This window comes from Mixophyes fleayi, chromosome 2, assembly GCF_038048845.1.
Source record: "Mixophyes fleayi isolate aMixFle1 chromosome 2, aMixFle1.hap1, whole genome shotgun sequence".
Taxonomy (NCBI): Eukaryota; Metazoa; Chordata; class Amphibia; order Anura; family Limnodynastidae; genus Mixophyes; species Mixophyes fleayi.
Window position 1 is genome coordinate 29,121,592 of NC_134403.1, and position 18,443 is coordinate 29,140,034.

The following is an 18,443-nucleotide window of genomic DNA, read 5'->3' on the forward strand; positions in this document are numbered from 1 at the left end:
AATGTTGAATTGATAACCCCTCTTTACTTACAGTTCCTGAGGCTGCCATAGACACTTCAGCTACAGATAACCACTTTCCAACTACTTTTCACCCACTGGATCCAAAACCTGACTTCAATGTTTCCACTCCATCATATGCTCGCTCAGACACCACCAGCAGCTCCCAGTACACGGGAGAACTGAGCCAGGTATGAACCCTGTATGTGCGACAACCTGAATATGCCGCATAAAAGTGTAGATAAGAAGATTATTGTATCTCTCTGCCAAGTCCATTAATTGGATTCAATGTTTGTTCCTAGACCTCCATTAACACTAGCGGCCCAGACCAGCAGCCACGCAGGACTCCTGTGTCCTATCTGCCACATAACATTCCTGCCCTGAGTTCATCTCTGGGCTCATTGAACGTGGTGAGAGGTTCACCCGGGGAGCAGAACACAGCGTTGGGTAAGTGGACAGGATGGGTTTATTAGTGATTTATAATGCAGATGGTTGAGCTGTGTTTTATATAGGAAATGGTACACAGCAATGAGCAGTGATGAATATATATTTGTCATGAGCAATTCATGCAATGAAACTTTCTACACTTGAACTGAGCTCATATTATATACCTGTGTGACTGACTGTGTGGATGAGTGCAAGAAGAAGTGAATGTGCTGTACGTATGTCTGTCCTAACTGAGCAATGATGATGTCATTTGTAACCTGATCATATAACGTGAAGGTTTCTACACTTGAACTGAGCTCATATTGTGAACTTGTCATTTAGATTTATGCATGGTTGTGTACATACACTACCTGATAGAACTTATAATTACATTTATATACATACACTACCTGATAGAACTTATAATTACATTTATACACATACACTACCTAGTCCAAAGTATGCGGTCATCCGAACATCACATCTATTTGTGCTTGTTGAACATCTCATTCCAAAACCATGGACATTCGTATGGAGTTTATCCCCCATTTGCTGGTATAAAGCCTCCACTCTACTGGGAAGACTTTCCACTAGTTTTTGGAGCATGGCTGCGGGGAGTCAAGCACAGATTCAGAAGATCCTCGCCCACTATAACCCATCACCAACGGCTGTTCAGTTTTAAACTAAGTGCCCTAAGAGAAGGGCAGTTTCTGCACAGGCTGCCTATGGCAATTGCTATATTTTTCTTTTTATGTTTTGCACTTTTTCACCTTCAATCTATGGAGGATACTGGAGAACATTGGGGTATAGATTGAAGCTCGGGCACTTTCAGTAATTACATTTAGGAAGTTCTTTCCCCTCTATACCTCTACTGGCCATCAGTAACTTCTGTTGTCTGCGGGAGGTGGTGGAGCTAAGGTCGGCACCTTCCCCAGTTTTCGGGGAGGGCTCCAGAGGGGACAGTGGTTCATTGCCGATGGAGGCAGTGACTGTGTCTTAGGACACCTGTTGCCAACAAGCGCTTTATTTTAAACAATTGGCTACTAGGTAACTCATCAGGCTCCTCCTCTCCCTTAAACAGTATGAAGAAAAACAAATTTCTTGCCTCCATGGATTTAATGGATCCTTATCTTCATATTCAGATCTGGGAAGGGTATTAGAGCCTCCGCAGATTTGCAATACAGCATCTACTATTTCAATTCAGAGCCACCGCCTTGGAGCTGTTTGCAAAAGTTATGGCGGTAGTGGCCGCTCTCAAGGTCAAGCGGAGTTACGATAGTGTAGATAAGATACCATCTTCTGCAAGTGCATTCTTCCCTTCTCTTCACAACTACCTGCAGATAACAGACAAACTCTTGGAATCAAGTTCTATTTATGACAATTTATGATCCACCATGGGATTCTATCTTGGTGCATGCTGATTTTAGGGCTCCTATTCTACACCAGGCTGCAAAGAGTCAGAAGTAAAGAGTAGATCATAGCCATCCACAAATTGGTGATGTCTTCTCAGGCGAACATCTGTTCTACATTGTATAGAATTACTGGTAAAGATGGAGTGTGAGGAGAGGAAGCTGGTGAGGTCGTTGTAGACAAGCCGTTTGAGAAGCTTGGAGGCGAAGAGGAGGGGGATATCAGATGGTAGTTAGTGAGAGAGGCAGGGTCAACTACTAAGTGTGTATGTGGCAGAGATCAATTTATATAAAACACACAATTTGTTGGCGTATATTTGTTGTGCTCTTGGTGTAATAATCATGCATTCAACTTTACCCTCCTTACAGTTCCTGATGCTGCCATAGACACTTCAGCTACAGATAACTACTTTCCAACTACTTTTCACCCTCTGGATCCAAAACCTGACTTCAATATTTCCACTCCATCGTATGCTCGCTCGGACAACACCAGCAGCTCCCAGTACACGGGAGAACTGAGCCAGGTATGAACCCTGTATCTGCTACAAGCTGAATGTGTCACATAAAAGTGTAGACAAGCAGATTATTGTGTATCTCTGCCAAGTCCATTCATTGGATTCAATGTTTGTTCCTAGACCTCCATTAACACTAGCGACCCAGACCAGCATCCACGCAGGACTCCTCTGTCCTATCTGCCATATAACATTCCTGCCCTGAGTTCATCTCTGGGCTCATTGAACACTCAGAATATGAATGTGGTGAGAGGTTCACCCGGGGAGCAGAACACAGCGTTGGGTAAGTGGACAGAATGGGTTTATTAGTGATTTATAATGCAGAGGGTTGAGCTGTGTTTTATATAGGAAATGGTACACAGCAATGAGCAGTGATGAATATATATTTGTCATGAGCAATTCATGCAATGAAACTTTCTACACTTGAACTGAGCTCATATTATATACCTGTGTGACTGACTGTGTGTGTGGATGAGTGCAAGAAGAAGTGAATGTGCTGTACATATGTTTATCCTAATTGAGCAATGATGATGTCCTTTGTAACCTGATCATATAACGTGAAGGTTCCTACACTTGAACTGAGCTCATATTGTGAACTTGTGTGACTTAGATGTGTGGCTACTTATGTATGATGCTGGTGTGGTGTGTGGAAAGTGAGGACCATTATAGTATGATAATATGCTTGTACATATCTGTGAGTGTACACATGCAATGGTTTGTTCCACCCCTAGGAGTCGGGGCACTGTCAAAAAATTGACCCCCCTCTGCTATTACCCAGCCTTTATCAGTGCACAGCACAGGGCCTCGAACCTTTCTTTTTTACTTTATTTACGTGTGAATTTTGGGCTGTTTATATTGGGTTGGGTACACCTGTTAAAAATAATTTCTCTTTCATCCAGTCTGGGGGACACTGCTTACCATGGGTTGTGGAGGGGAGCTTGGGAGTTGGCACCTAACTTGTTAACTTTAGTACTGCCTACAGACCCCTCCCCTCTACAATCCCCCCGCCTCTTCCTCAGTTTTTTTTAGGTGCCCCTGGAGTTGGGCAGTGTTTTTTAGTGCTTAGTTTAAATTTACAATTTTATTTTATTCTTTTGAATTTTTTTTCACAGATGGCAGCGCTGGAGTGTGTTCTACTATAGAGAACACACTCACAGCAGAGCAGCGCAGGCATTCCCCTGTCAGATGAGAGCCAGCGGTTCTCACTGTCAGGGACAGAAGAAACAAGTGCCTGAATTGGGAGTGACAAGCGGTCTCACGGACCGCTGTCACTCCTGGAGCCTCCCCGATAACCGGCGCTGCCACTGCAGGCATAGAGCGCTGGTTATCGGACATTTCACATAACGGCGGCCATCTTGGATTTCGGCACAGGAGTGCTGCGGTGGCTGAAAAAGAAGGGGGCTATACCTGGATCCCCCCTCATGCATAGGAGGGGGCATCAGGTATTATCTACTGCGGAGACCTCCCCTGGAGGTCTCCACTACTCTGCCTTTGAATGCCTCTTATTTTTTATGGAAAATCGCTAACAGGCAGCATTGCTGAAGGGGGGGAGCTAGGAAATAGAGTTCCCCCTCCTTCCAGAGAGAGAGATGGTCTAACCCGGTCTTCTGGCGCCAAGGAGAAGCCCGGGAAGAGAGAACTGATCAGGATACTGCTGTTGGACTTCTCCCCTGTTGGGCCTATGGACTAAGTATCAGATTTATTTAAACACATATTCTGTATTGCTGTATACATTGCTAGTAGGGGTTATGCTATAGTTCTCCTACTTGCTTAGATATTATTTTTGTGTCTAAAATATTACAAGTACAACTTTTATAGGTAGATTAGTTGATTACTTGTAGTTACACTTTTCTCTCCACACATTTATCTCTCGCTCTCTCTCTCTCTCTCTCTCTACTCAGCTAAATTTATTAATTTAAGTCTGTGTTTGGTGTGCCTTCCTTTATTAAAAATGTCAGATAAGGGAAAGGGCTCTATTGCAAAATATTTTACATGTTCTAAATGTAATGTAAAATTACCTTGTGGGCAGAAGGACCCGTTGGCGCTCTGCTCTGTCTGCGAGGCAGGGTTCCCCCTGCGCAAACCCAGCATGTTTCAGCCCCACTGACGGAGGAACCGGCCTGGGTGACCTCCCTGACACAGTCGGTTTCCTCTTTAGCACAGATGGTTTTCTATCTAATCAATTGCTGTCTACTGTGGCTACTTCGGTGGCTAATAATTCTAGTACTCAGTTGGGCCTCCCTGTTACCACAGGTTCTATTGGAACGTCTATACCAGGACCTTCCTCTTCTCATACAGACCTAGCCCCTGTTCCCACAGAACCGGCATGGTCTACAGCATTTATAAAGGGTTTGGATAAACTAAACCAGTTACTTCAATCCCCAATCATTCCGCCTGCTAAAAGAAGGAGGCCTACATCTGATAATACCCTTATGGTCCTTTCAGACTCTGAGGAGTTTTCAGAGGAAGAGGGGTAAATTATTTCTGATCCTGACCAGGATCAACCTGTGGGACAGGAAGAAAGCTCTAAAAGCCAATTTATTAATGATTTGGTTTTAGCAGTGAGACTAGAGTTGGACCTCCCAGAACCGGAGGATACTACTCCTAGAGACAGAAGTCTCTCTTAAAGAAGGCCAAAAGAAAGGCTATCCGTTTTCCCCCTTCCGTAGAACTTAAGGATATTGCAGAAGGAGCCTGGAAACAGCCTGATAAGAGGTTCTCTGTTCCCAAAAGGTTCTCTTCACTGTACCCATTGCAGGAGGAAGATGTCGTTCGCTGTGAGAGTATTCCAAAAGTGGATGTTCCATAACCCGATTGGACAAGCACACTTTACTCCCAGCTCCAGGTGCTGCATCTCTGCAGGATGTCAATGACCGCAGAGTGGAATCCCAGCTGAAATCTATATTTACGGCTGCGGGTTCTTCCTTTAGGCCCACATTTGCTTCGGCTTGGATGGCTAGAGCCATGGAAGCATGGGCAGACCAGCTGGCAGAGGCCTTGCAGGACTCTGATTTACTTCCCCTGGCTTTGCATTTGAAGGAGGCATCGGGGTCCCTTTATGAGAAGACCCGGAACACAGCGGCTGTATCCTCTTCTATTCAGGCTGCATTTATTTCAGCAAGAAGAACGTTATGGCTGAAATACTGGGAAGGAGATGCGGAATCAAAAAAGTCAGTGGAAACCATACCTTTTTCTGCAGCAGGTTTGTTCGGTCCGGAAATGGATACCCTGATCTCCCAGGCAACGGGGGGCAAAAGTACTTCCTTGACGGTATTCACTAGCAGGAGCCGAAACCCTCGGGTCAGCTCCTTTCGTCAGCCTTTTTCGGGGGACCTCCTTCCTAGAGGACAGTCCTTTAGAGGCAGACAGCACAATTCTCGAGGCTCCTCTGCCAGGGGGAGATCCTCGTTTGTAGCTAGACGCCAGGCCTCCAAGACCCAGGAAAAGCCTGCGTCATGACGACCACTCTGTTCTGCAGGGGGCGCCAGTGGGGGGACGTCTGTCTTTGTTTCAGGAACAGTGGGCGGGCGTCCTCCCAAGATTCTTGGATTCGGGGCATTATATCAGAGTGTTACAGGATAGACTTGTTGGGCCCGGTTCCACATCGCTTCTTCATGACCCCGCTCCCTCGAGATCCATCAAGAAGGCAGGCGATACAGGATTGTGTCGCCTCTCTTCTTTCTCAGAGTTATCTGCAGGGTCCTAGATTACCAGAAGGGACAGGGTTTTTTATTCAAACCTGTTTCTGGTCAAGAAGCCGGACGGCTCTTTTTCGTCCCATCCTAAACTTAAAGGGCCTTAATGTGCACTTACGGGTGGACAAATTTCGGATGGAATCCCTAAAGAATCAGTTTATGGCATCCATAGACATAAAAGATGCATACCTCCCAGATTCCCATTTGGATCCAACATCAGTCTCTTCTAAGATTCTCGGTGGGATCCTTCCACTATCAGTTTCGAGCCCTTCCCTTCGGCCTTTCAACGGCACCGAGGGATTTTCACGAAGATCATGTCAGTTATGGCAGCATGTCTTCCCTTCAAGGAGTTCAGGTCGTGCCCTATTCAGACGACCTGCTCATCAAATCTTCCACAGAAAATTGCTTACGTCATCACTTATCCCTCACCTTGGCGGTTCTCGAGGGCCATGGATGGCTATTAAACTTAAGGAAATCCCAGACGGTTTTGTGTTAACGCAGGGTTTTCCTAGGGCTCATTATGGACACCAGCCAGCAAAGGATGTTCCTACCTGTCGAGAAGATCAGTTCTATTCAGAGTATAACAACTCAGGTCTTGTCCTCTCTCAGCCCCTCAATGCACTTGTGCATGCGGCTGCTGAAGAAAATGGTGGCCTCCTTAGAGACCATCCCCTTCGGTCGAGCCCATTCTCGATGTCTTCAGTGGGATCCCACCTACGTTTGGATCTCCAGAAAATCTCTCTATCTCCAGGGTGAGAGATTCACTTCAGTGGTGGCTGATTCGGGGTCACAAGACAATGGGCAGGTGTTTCGCTCCATGGTCTTGGATCATAGCCATGACGGACGCCAGCCTAAAAGGTTGGGGGGGGGGGGGGGCGGTAATCCTGCACCTCAGGCTCCAGGGACCTTGGTCGGTTCAGGAATCAGCCCTATCCATAAACGTGCTGGAGTTGAAGGCAATTCTACTGGCCCTCTGGGGGGGCCCAGCCCTCCTCCAGGGCCACACTGTCAGAGTTCAGTCAGACAATGCCACGGCCGTGCCATATGTCAACAGGCAAGGAGGAACCAGGAGTGCAGCTGCAATGAATATTGCAGCCCAAATTTTGGTTTGGCCAGAACCGGGGGAGTGGTCACTCCATACGGAAATTTTCCACTCCCTGGTTCAGAGTGGGGTCTTCTGGACATAGATCTCAGGGCCTCCAGACACAACAGAAAGGTTCACAGGTTCTGCGCAAGGGCAAGTGACCCCTTAGCGGTGCACGTCATGACGATGTCATGGGAGTTCAGGTTGGGATACCTGTTTCCTCCGATCCCCATGCTTCCTCGCATACTCAGACGAGTAAGGCAGGGAGGTCTGCCAGTAATTCTAATAGCTCCCTCATGGCCGCGCCGAGTCTGGTACGCGGACATAATCTCTATGGCGGAAGCACAGGGTTTACGTCTTCCGTTTCGAGACGACCTTCTTCTGCAGGGTCCCTTCCGTTACCAGAATTTACCTCAGCTTAGTTTAACGGCATGGCTGTTCAAGCCAGCCTCTGGAGGGCTAGAGGTTTCTTTTCCTCCAGCCTGGCGAACACTATGATGCGAGCCAGAAAGCCGGTCTCAGCTCGGATTTGGAAGGCCTATATCAGATGGAGCGATAATAGGACATGTCACACGTCCTCCTTTCGTCTTCCTCGTTTATTGATTTTCTTCAAGATGGCCTGGAAGCAGGCCTTAGTTTAAGGTTCCCTAGAAGTTCAGGTATTGGCATTTTCAGTCTTTTTTTCACCTGAAATTGGCGGATTTGCCAGATATTATGACTTCATTCAGGGAGCCTTGCATATTCAGTCTCCCTATGTTCCGCCTACAGCACCGTGGTATCTCACCTGGTGCTGGACATGCTTAAAGGGCCTCCCTTTGAGCCATTATTTGTGGCAAATTTGAAGTGGTTGGCTATTGCATCTGCGCGTAGGGTTTCAGAATTAGGAGCTCTGTCTTGCCGGGAACCATATCTGGTTTTCCTCAAGAACAGAGCGGTTAAGAACCCTCCCTTCCTTCGTTCCTAGAGCAGTTTCGGCTCCTATCTGAAACAGGAAATTATAATTCCGGTCTTTTCTCCCACTTCCCATTCGGATTCAGAGTCTATGGAAAGTTAGATGTGGTTAGGGCTTTCCGCGTTTATGTCAAAGGAACTTCTCTAATGAGGCGTACTGTTTCCTTGTTGTTCTTTATGATGCTAATAAGAGAGGCTAGCCAGCCTCAGAACAGTCTATTGCAAAATGGATTACGGCTACCATTAGGCAAGCTTACATAAGGCGATCCGTCCGGTGCCAGAGAGACTTACGGCCCATTCTACCAGATCGGTAGGGGCGTCTTGGACAGCGAGATATGGGGCTTCTGCAGACTAGCTTTGCAGGACAGCCACCTGGTCCTCTATCCACAACTTTACAGAGTTTTCCAGTTGAATATATTTGCTTCTGCGGATGCAAATTTCGCTCGTAATGCTTCACGAGCGGGGGTTTTCAGAGTAGTCCCACCCTTAGGGAGCTGCTTTAGAACGTCCCCATGGTAAGCAGTGTCCCCCAGACTGGATGAAAGAAAAAAGAGGATTTATGTACTTATGTTAAATCCGTTTCTCTGATTCCGTCTGGGGACACTGCGATCCCTCCCTTCTGCCTTTCCTCTATATGCTCTTGGTTGATTGACCTATCTCCTTGGGGCTTTTTAAATAACTGAGGAAGAGGCGGGGAGGATTGTAGAGGGGAGGGGTCTGTAGGCAGTACTAAAGTTAACAAGTTAGGTGCCAACTCCCAAGCTCCCCTCCACAACCCATGGTAAGCAGTGTCCCCCAGACGGAATCAGAGAAACGGATTTAACGTAAGTACATATATCCTCTTTTTTTAGGTCAGTGTGTAACTACTTTTGAAAGTGTTTATGCCCAGGGATTAAACACATGAACTATGCATATGTGTGGTTGTTAATTTTTTATTTATTTTTTGGTATATTTATGTTTTTAGTGTAATACTCATCCATATGAAATGAAGCTCATATATCTGACTTATTGAATATTGAAAGGTTTAACCCTTCTTCCTTACTGATTACAGCTCCTGAGGCTGCTATTGACACTTCAACTACTTTTCACGCTCTGGATCCAAGACCTGACTTCAATATTTCCACTCCATCGTATGCTCGCTCGGACAACACCAGCAGCTCCCAGTACTCAGGAGAGCTGAGCCAGGTATGAACCCTGTATCTGCTACAACCTGAATTCGTCACATAAAAGTGTAGATAAGCAGATTATTGTGTGTCTCAGCCAAGTCCGTTAATTGGATTCAATGTTTGTTCCTAGACCTCCATTAACACTAGCGGCCCAGACCAGCAGCCGTGCAGGACTCCTCTGTCCTATCTGCCACATAACATTCCTGCCCTGAGTTCATCTCTTGGCTCATTGAACACTCAGAATATGAACGTGGTGAGAGGTTCACCTGGGGAGCAGAACACAGCGTTAGGTAAGTGGACAGGATGGGTTTATTAGTGATTTATAATGCAGATGGGTGAGCTGTGTTTTATATAGGAAATGGTACACAGCAATGAGCAGTGATGAATATATATTTGTCATGAGCAATTCATGCAATGAAACTTTCTACACTTGAACTGAGCTCATATTATATACCTGTGTGACTGACTGTGTGGATGAGTGCAAGAAGAAGTGAATGTGCTGTACGTATGTTTATCCTAATTGAGCAATGATGATGTCCTTTGTAACCTGATCATATAACGTGAAGGTTCCTACACTTGAACTGAGCTCATATTGTATGTCTGTGTGTATGTCTGTGTGTATGTATGTATGTATGTATGTATGTATGTATGTATGTATGTGTGTGTGTGTTGCAAGTGAAGGCGAATGAGATGTGTGTGTGTGTGTGTGGCTGTGTGTGTCTTGTCACCTGAGCGATGATGATGTCCTTTGTAACCTGATCATTTACGCTGAGGGTTCCTACACTTGAACTGAGCTCACATTGTGAACTTGTGTGATTTAGATGTGTGGTTGCGTATATTGTACATGTTGTGTGTGAAATATGTGACCATTAAAGTTTTAGGAAGATAGTAGATATGCTGGTACATATGTCTGTTACCTGATCAGTGAGGATTTTGCCACAGCAGTGGGTGTGCACTGAGCACGTTTCACCTCTAGGTGGCAGTGCACAGGCCAAAAAGTTGACTCCTAATATCTTATAACATCTGCCCCGCCAGTATTTTCCAGTGCACAACACATCCAGTTGGCACAGGGCTGCGGGCATTTATTTTTTACTTTATTTCCATTTCACTGCTGCATATTAAGGAATGGAGTGTGAGAAAGTTGCCTGATCACGCATCTGTCCTCTGCCACCGGTCAGGTGGTCCCTTGTCCACAGTGACGCAGGCAGAGAGAACTGAATGACAGTCATATTTATACTGCTGAAAATAGGTGTGATCAGGGAGCCGATAGAAATCTGCAAGCTCCGGCAGGGTCATGTACTTTCGGGAACCCTAAGCCGAGGTGCTGACTTCGTGGTCTACTGAGTTGTGCCTTCTTGATGTACAGGTAAACTGTGGCCAACCACTAGGGCACCCCTATTGTACTGGGACGCAGACTTGTGACTTTCTGTCTTTGCAGCTGCTCCACTTGCTGGGCTAGTGCCTACTTGCTGGGCTAGTGCCTACTTGCTGGGCTAGTGCCTACTTGCTGGGCTAGTGCCTACTTGCTGGGCTAGTGCCTACTTGCTGGGCTAGTGGTATCTGCGTAGGTGCAGGGCACAGATTGTTATAGAGGAAAGAAGTAGTTTATTTTTGCCAGGACGCTGCCTCCTGGGGGTGGAACATGACCCATTTTCTTTTCTTTTCCTTTACAGCATCAGAAAAAGGGACTTTAAATGAAAGTTTAAAAAATCCCATTGTTCTATATAACCTGTGTTAATGTTAGTTATAATAGATTTTATTTCTTTATTTCTTTTTTTAAAGATTTTTCTGGATCATTTCTCCCACTGCATCCTGAGTGCACCCTGAATGAACCTAATCTGAGTAGCCAATATGAGAAGTCAAATAGACCGGACAGTGTAAACGCCGGACGACCCGTACAACATGGCTCCTCATTCTCCTATCATGGATCTCATGAGCACGATGCCCTCCAGCAATCTTCAAAAATACTCCTAAGGCAAAGTTCCGCAGAAGACACTGGCTCCTTCCGTGAGCTGATGGCTACACAGATGACCGTGAATGACTCTGAGTTGTCTGAGCATCCGATCTCTGGTTCCTTGGAGCAGAAGAGTGGGCAAAGTGCTGATTTTGAGGAGCTGCCTGCTGTACATAAAGACGCACAAGAGAATCCCATCGCAGCTTATCATGATCCACAGAACCACGAAGAAAGCTCTGTGCTACCTGGACGTGACTCCTATTCTGACACAGTGACTGCAGCTGCACTACAGTCCTCAAATCAAACCTCAAGATCGGAGAGCGTCACACATGGATTTCTCTCCGGGTCCTCTGCAAACTTCCTGTCTAGTTTGGATATAGGGTCTTCTGCTGGGTCTTTACCGAGCTGTGTCCATACCTGGGTGAATAATGTAAAGAAAAAATATGTATTATATTTAATAATGTCAAATACATTTAATTTAACTGTTAAACTTCCATCAGCAATAAGATGTCACTTGAAGGATCTATGAAGGCCTCCAAAATATCCTTTGCTTGATTGTGCATAGTATAAGCTGATGCATATGCTAGATCTAGTACTAGATATCCCTCTATTAACATACTTAGAGCATTGTGCGTACCTCCTATCTGCATGCTGTTTGACGTTTTTTGGAACCCATAGGATTTAAATACACCCCTAGTTATGTCAGACCTACCACCTGCGACTGCACCAGACCTCTAAGCTCTTATATTGTGAGACTGTATCACATATGAATAAGATTGACTGGAAGGTTATGGAAGCAGGGCATTATGGGATGACAAGGAATGGTCAACTATGTCAGCAGGGTTAATACCTTACAGGATACGTGGAGTATAATTGTTTCCATGTATTTATTAGGATTCAGAGTCCGCTCGTGGAATCCTGGAAGAACCAGACTTGACTCTCGCGAGCTTCAATGACAGCAGCATTGTGTGTTCAGAGCATGGTATCAACCCACCCAGTATCTCTGATCCACATGATACAAACACTTCCCAGGTACGGTGTGGTCATATTGCTTCTACATACAGTCCCATATACTGCACTAGGGATGTCTGTCTATGTATGCGTATATATAGATAGATAGAGAGAGAGATGTGTATAGAGAGATGTGTATATTATACCTGTATAAACCATTTATAGAATATTGCACCCCCTGCTGCACGTTATTACACATAGAAAGACACCTGGGATTTCTCTTTCCTGCCCTTGGGACACTGCGATACATTGGGGTATATAGTAGTGGCTGTAAGAGTCTAGGCACTTATCAACTTCTCTGTTCTGCTCTCTCCTCCCCTACTATGTACCCTTCCAAAAGTTAGAAATCACAATTTTTTTTGTTTTTTTTAAAAAAAGAATTGCAACAATCTTGCATACTAAACTTTGTACTGTCAATTATACATGTTCAAACATTTGCAATGCTTATTTGACACAGAAATAATACACTGTTTACTAAAGCTCCAAAATAAACATTGTTGTAATATAATACAGATAAAATCCACACTTATCTGTTTGGAATGGTACAATTCTTAAATGACTTACAGCTGTTATTGTATAATTGACATAACAACCAGGTTTGATATGTAATATTGTTGCGGTTCTTTATTTTTAAGAGCATCTCATCAGCAGCTGCTTTAGAATATAGTACAAGTGTACACTGATATTAGATTTTATCATATTTTAGTTGTTTGTTAATTGTGATTAGTTTTCAAGAATTACATTTAAGTGTTTTCTTTTTTTAAATTAAATTTCACATTTTTGGAAGGCGGAGTGTATTTTTACAGTGTTAAGGGTAGTTTCTTTAACACAGCTAATTCTCATTTTTATCTAAGAAGTAGACGCTGGTTCATTCCATCTGTTGTGACTGCCGCTTTTTTCTAGCCGTCGCTTTGCTAATTACTTAAATACCCTGAGCGTCTACTATTTGTTTGTGGCCTACAGCCTTATGCTTTTATTTTGTTAGAGAACTCCTCTGTGATCTCTCTACCCATATAATTGTACAGTAGTGAATACATTATCCCATATAAAAGTGACATTGATATATTTTAATGTTTCTGAAACTGATATCCTTATGTTTCCAGGGTAGTAGTGATGATATTCCTGTAAAACTTATCCTTATTTAATGAGCAGTGAGAACACATGTGTCACGTGACAAGTGTTTACAATGTGTGCTAGTCAGTCAAGATTATTCAGATTGACACTTGTGTTTTGCATGAATAATATACCCTGTAGTGTAAATGTAATGATAATATCAGAAGTCCCAGTGTTCCATTGTCTGTATGAAACTATCCAGGCCTGTGTCCTTGTGGTTTAATATGGTCACGGAACTCCTGGGTGACTAATAATATCTTTGTTTTATGGCATGGGGTAGGTTATTCCCATCGTCTGATTATTTAAACTAAATTGATTGCAGATAAAATAAATGGTCCTACACACCCTTGTCTATTGGAGTGTGGTGTTAGACTAAGTTTTGTGATTTGTCTTTTTTTAAATTGTGTAGTGTTGAAAAGATCCATATTCTTTAGTTTAGTTATAGACAAATATATCAAATGTTCATGCTGGAATCAGAACCAGGGTCTGCCGTGAGGGTCTTCAGAGGTTGTAGTTTAACCCGTCAGTGCCATCACCATGGGGACTTTGGAGAATCCTGTTCTGCAGTTAGGAGGCCACGGCAGTCCATCAATGTTGGCCAACAGGTGCTCTCTTCTAACAGTCAAGTGAATCAGAGGCTGCCGACCCCCGTGTAAATAGTGATCATGTGACCTCCTGGATGCTCGATCATTCTTCAGTCACATGATGAAAGTGGTCTTGTACAGATTGCTATCCTCATGCATCAGAATGGCACCCCGGTGACATCCAGGGAGCACCAAAGATGTGATCACCGGAGGTTCTTGGATGTACGATGAACTAAGTCTAGCAGGCTACAGCGCCATTTATGCAAGACAAGGTGTCTACATCTTCTGCCATAGACTGTTGGCTCATGCTACAAAACTGAAGAGAAGGTGGTTAAAGAATTTTAAAAATAAATGACGATGTTAAAAGTTGGATGTATGAAGTTTTCATATAGAGGACATGTTACACACGTGTCTCTGTGCAGTGGAGGAAGAGGTCAGCACTTACAGTGAATGGAGTCCTAAGGAACACATGAAGTGTATGACAGGCATGTCAGAGCTCACGTATGCTCTGCACACACCTTTCATGTGGTGTTGGTGCTCTGTACAAGATACTATTGAGTCCTGCTTCTTTCATCCAGACCACATTGTCCCACTACATGAGCCGCTAAAAAATCAGGACATTACTGACTTTATTACCAGCAATAAATAGTTGTAGACACCCTAGTGTCATGCTCCTATTAAAAAGGGAGCGAGTGACGTGGACCAATTGGGAAATATTATCTCATTAACAATCCTCTACACACCATGTAAAGCTTATATTTATGACGTTCTAGTTTGACCATTAAGACAGTTGTTTTGTTTACAGGGCGCCTTTCAGCCGCTGCCAGCAGAGGTGGATATTTCGGGTGTTCCTCTGGCCGATCAGTCTTCAGTATACATGTCTTTATCACAGCAATTTGCAGGTAACTTTCACTTTATAAAAATATGAACTGTTATTCGTGTTTGGAAGCGATATAGTATCAAGTTGCTGTATATTCCATGAACAGAAGAACGATTTCATCCTGTCTGAGACATGCTTTGTTCAGATCTTCTGATTTGATCACATACTATGATTGTCCATGAGGCATGGTTCTGTTGGAGCGTGACTGTGACTTTATACCTTAGCACCATCATAACATTTATAGAATGTCATTGAAAGTAAACCTACAGAGAATGTGTTTTCCTGTTAACACTACTTATATAACCACTAAGCTAATATAAATATATAATGTAGCTATTATTGAAAGGCCTCCAGGTGTGCCCAGTATGCAATATTTTACCCTGTTTCTGACGTTTTATGACCCAAAGGTTCTCTGTGGTGCCTTTTAAATGGGATTACGACGCTTTACACAGTTCACACAAGACTACAACCCTTAGACCAACATTGCTGTGTGACTGGATCATACAGCCCACTAAGCACTTGTTACCTTTATACTCTGGCTGGACCAGTATGCAATATGATGTTGCACTTACCCCATTGTCCCATACATTGCAAGTTGGCGGGCAAGGCCCTCTTACCTGTCTGTCTGTAATACCTGGTATTGTTTTATTAATGCGCTACAGAATTTGTTGGCGCTATATAAATGATGATGATGGAAGTCTTGTGTGTGACTGATATCTCTTCAGGTGATGGAGACAATAAGTGGTTGTATAATGTTAGAGTCCAATCTGCTGCTGGTGACATAAAATATTACAATATTGCTATTTCTCACACAGACACCTGCAGTTCTGGCAGTCACCGATAGGGGGAGACTGATCTAGGATATTGAGCCAGGGGAGAAATTGTCTCTTGAAAGCCCTCAGTTGGTGATTTGGAGACTGATATCTAACAGTGACCTCCATTAATGATTTTCAGAAATAGATCTGCAGTTTACATCTACTCCAGGGAGTCTGCAAGAAGCCTTTCTGATGAAGAAAAAACATTTAATTGAAAAATCCTCAAAAAGAGTTCAAGAAATGAAAAAGAAAGAGAGAGTTCCAAAGACAATGGGTCTAAAATCTCAACAAAAGGACAAATCGGTTACCCAAGTAGACCAACATCCCATCTCTGGTAAGAAAAAAAATAAAATAAATGAAGAAAATTTGTACCCTAAAGTCCTATTTTTTTTTTTTTTTTTTAGAACTTCTAGAATGTTGTAAATGTTATATTTAAGGTTTCACATGTATGTTGTGGTAACAGATTGATTTTTAGAATATTTGAGTTAGGAGGACCAGGTCTACAAAGCATCCATCGGGTTTCTTAGATTACTTTCGCTAACTTCTGGAATGTGGTAATTTCCGCCTTGGTGGAGACTGTCTTGGGCAGGAAGCTCCATAGGCCACTATTACTACTTGGGCGTTCCTCCAGTAGAAGGGGGTGACTTTGGGACGTCCCATTATCTGTTTCCCACTACTGCAGATAGTAAGAAGGGGATTTTTTTGTACACATAGCAGCCCTAGGGGGGGCTCCTTTCTTCTAAATTGTATCCTCTTTATGGGATGGAACATAACCCATCTTCTCTGTTACCCTACAGTATCGGGGAAAGTAACTCCCATTACCACAGAAACTGTTGCTATAAAGACAATGTATTATTATTCACTGTAAGAGTAATCACTAATACTGATGTCTGTCTGCAAAACTGAGAGACTGTAGAAGTGATACATGCTATTACTACTGTAATTGCAATAATACTGTAAACTTTTCCAAGCTTTAAAAGGGACAACACAACCTATGAATAGTATTTATTTCGGTTTACACTTTGATGTTCTATAAAGCATTTTTCTGAACTGTCAATATAATTTCTCTTTCACACTAGTTGGGGGACACTGCTCACCTTGTGGTGTGTAGAGGGCGCTGTGGGAGTAATGGCAATAAAAACGTGTCTAGCCTGCTCCCTCCCCCTCTATGCCCCATCCACAGGAAGAGCTCAGTTTATTTCTTAGTGCCTACAGAGTATGGTACTTTTAGTCTAATTCGGCAGCACGGTGGTTTAATGGTTTGCACTTTTGCCTTACAGTACTGGGGTCATGAGTTCAATTCCCAACCATGCCCTTATCTGTCTCAATTTTGTAGGCCTGGAAAAGGAAATGAAATTAACTAAACAGGAACTTTGTCCCTTTCCCAAACCATGTTGTGACCCATGTAAAATAAAGCTTAATTTATGTGGTAAACGTGCAATCATTATTGGATTGACTGAGAAGAGCGTGGTATCCAGATCTTCTAGACATGTCGTGGATCATCCTTGGCGTCTGCCTTTCAGGAAGGCTCTTCTCAGTCAAGGTCCATTCTTTCATCAGGACGTAGATTTATTGGCTTGGAGGTTGAATCCTTGATTCTCAGGAAGAAAGGGTTTTCGGGGACAGTGGTTAAAACCATGATCCAGGCGAGAAAAGGGTCATCATGCACCACTTATCACCACATGTTGGAGAAGATCAAAGTGCCTACTAATTCTTTTCGTTTAGCCAGGGTGTTGGCGGCTTTTCTGCAAGATGGTCTGGAGAAGGGATTGACGTTGTCGTCCCTTAAGGTCCAGGTAGCAGCTTTGGTGTATTTTCAGAAACTTATAGCTCTGTTACAGGAGGTGCAGACGTTTCTACAGGGTGTACTTCATGTACAACCGCCTTTTGTTCCGCCAGTGGCTCCGTGGGACCTAAACTTGGTCCTTTCAGCGTTTCAAAAGTCGCCCTTTGAACCTTTGGAGTCTGTTTCTTTTAAAATTTTTCTCGTGGAAAGTGACCTTTTTGCTGGCCATTGCTTCGGCCAAACGGGTTTCGGAGTTGGCAACCCTGTCATGTCGGGCTCCTCTTCTGATTTTCCATGACGATTGTGCAGTGCTTAGAACTAAGCCTTCATTTCAACCAAAGGTGGTCTCGAGGTTTCACATAAATCGGGATATTGTTCTTCCTCTGGATTCGTTGGCGTCTAGTCAGGACTCGGTCTCTTTAGATGTGGTCAGAGCTTTGAGAATTTTATGTGCACTCTACAGCTTTGGTTCGGAAGACTTGATAGTCTTCTGGTCCTGTATAATGGTCGCAAGCGTGACTGGCCAGCCACAAAGCAGATGGTGGCTAGATGGATCACCGCTACTGTTTTCCGGTTCCTGACAGCTCATTCCATGAGGTGGTTTAGCGCCTCTGGGGTGGTGCGTCATGGGCCTCGGCTGAGCAGTTGTGTAGGGTAGCTATTATTATTATTATTATTATCGTTTATTTGTTAGGCGCCACAAGGTTTCCGCAGCGCCGAACATGGTACAAACAGACTATACAGGGTAAAACAGTACAGGACAATAAACACAAAGTACCAGTACTTCAGAAACTCCAAGCAGGCAGATACAGTAGAGACGGAGCAGAAGAACAGGTATGGAGACAGGAGGGAAGAGGGCCCTGCTCATTCGAGCTTACATCCTAAGGGAGGGTAAACAAAGTCAGGCACAAAAGGGAGCCAGTGAAGCAACGGGGAGAGAGGAAAGGAGCCAGGGGAGAAACAGAAGGGTGAGTGGTTAAGTGGATGGTTGGTAGGCCTTAAGGAACAGGTGAGTTTTAAGTGCCCGCTTGAAGGAGCACAGATTGGGTGAGAGACGAAT

The 18,443-nt window shown here is 44.1% G+C and overlaps 1 protein-coding gene across 5 annotated transcripts in view; it reads left to right on the forward strand.

Annotated features, from left to right (window-relative positions):
• CEP295 (centrosomal protein 295) overlaps positions 1–18,443 on the forward strand; it is a 57,006-nt gene that overhangs the window by 26,075 nt on the left and 12,488 nt on the right. For 2 of the 5 annotated variants that reach the window (XM_075198730.1, XM_075198731.1), the window contains exons 21-30: positions 34–188; positions 300–444; positions 2,202–2,356; positions 2,468–2,627; positions 9,126–9,259; positions 9,371–9,530; positions 11,023–11,615; positions 12,089–12,226; positions 14,708–14,804; positions 15,737–15,931. In XM_075198730.1, coding sequence (XP_075054831.1) covers positions 34–188; positions 300–444; positions 2,202–2,356; positions 2,468–2,627; positions 9,126–9,259; positions 9,371–9,530; positions 11,023–11,615; positions 12,089–12,226; positions 14,708–14,804; positions 15,737–15,931 — 1,932 coding nt within the window. The remainder of the gene's footprint in view (positions 1–33; positions 189–299; positions 445–2,201; positions 2,357–2,467; positions 2,628–9,125; positions 9,260–9,370; positions 9,531–11,022; positions 11,616–12,088; positions 12,227–14,707; positions 14,805–15,736; positions 15,932–18,443) is intronic. The other 3 variants (XM_075198732.1, XM_075198734.1, XM_075198733.1) reach the window with 3 other exon arrangements.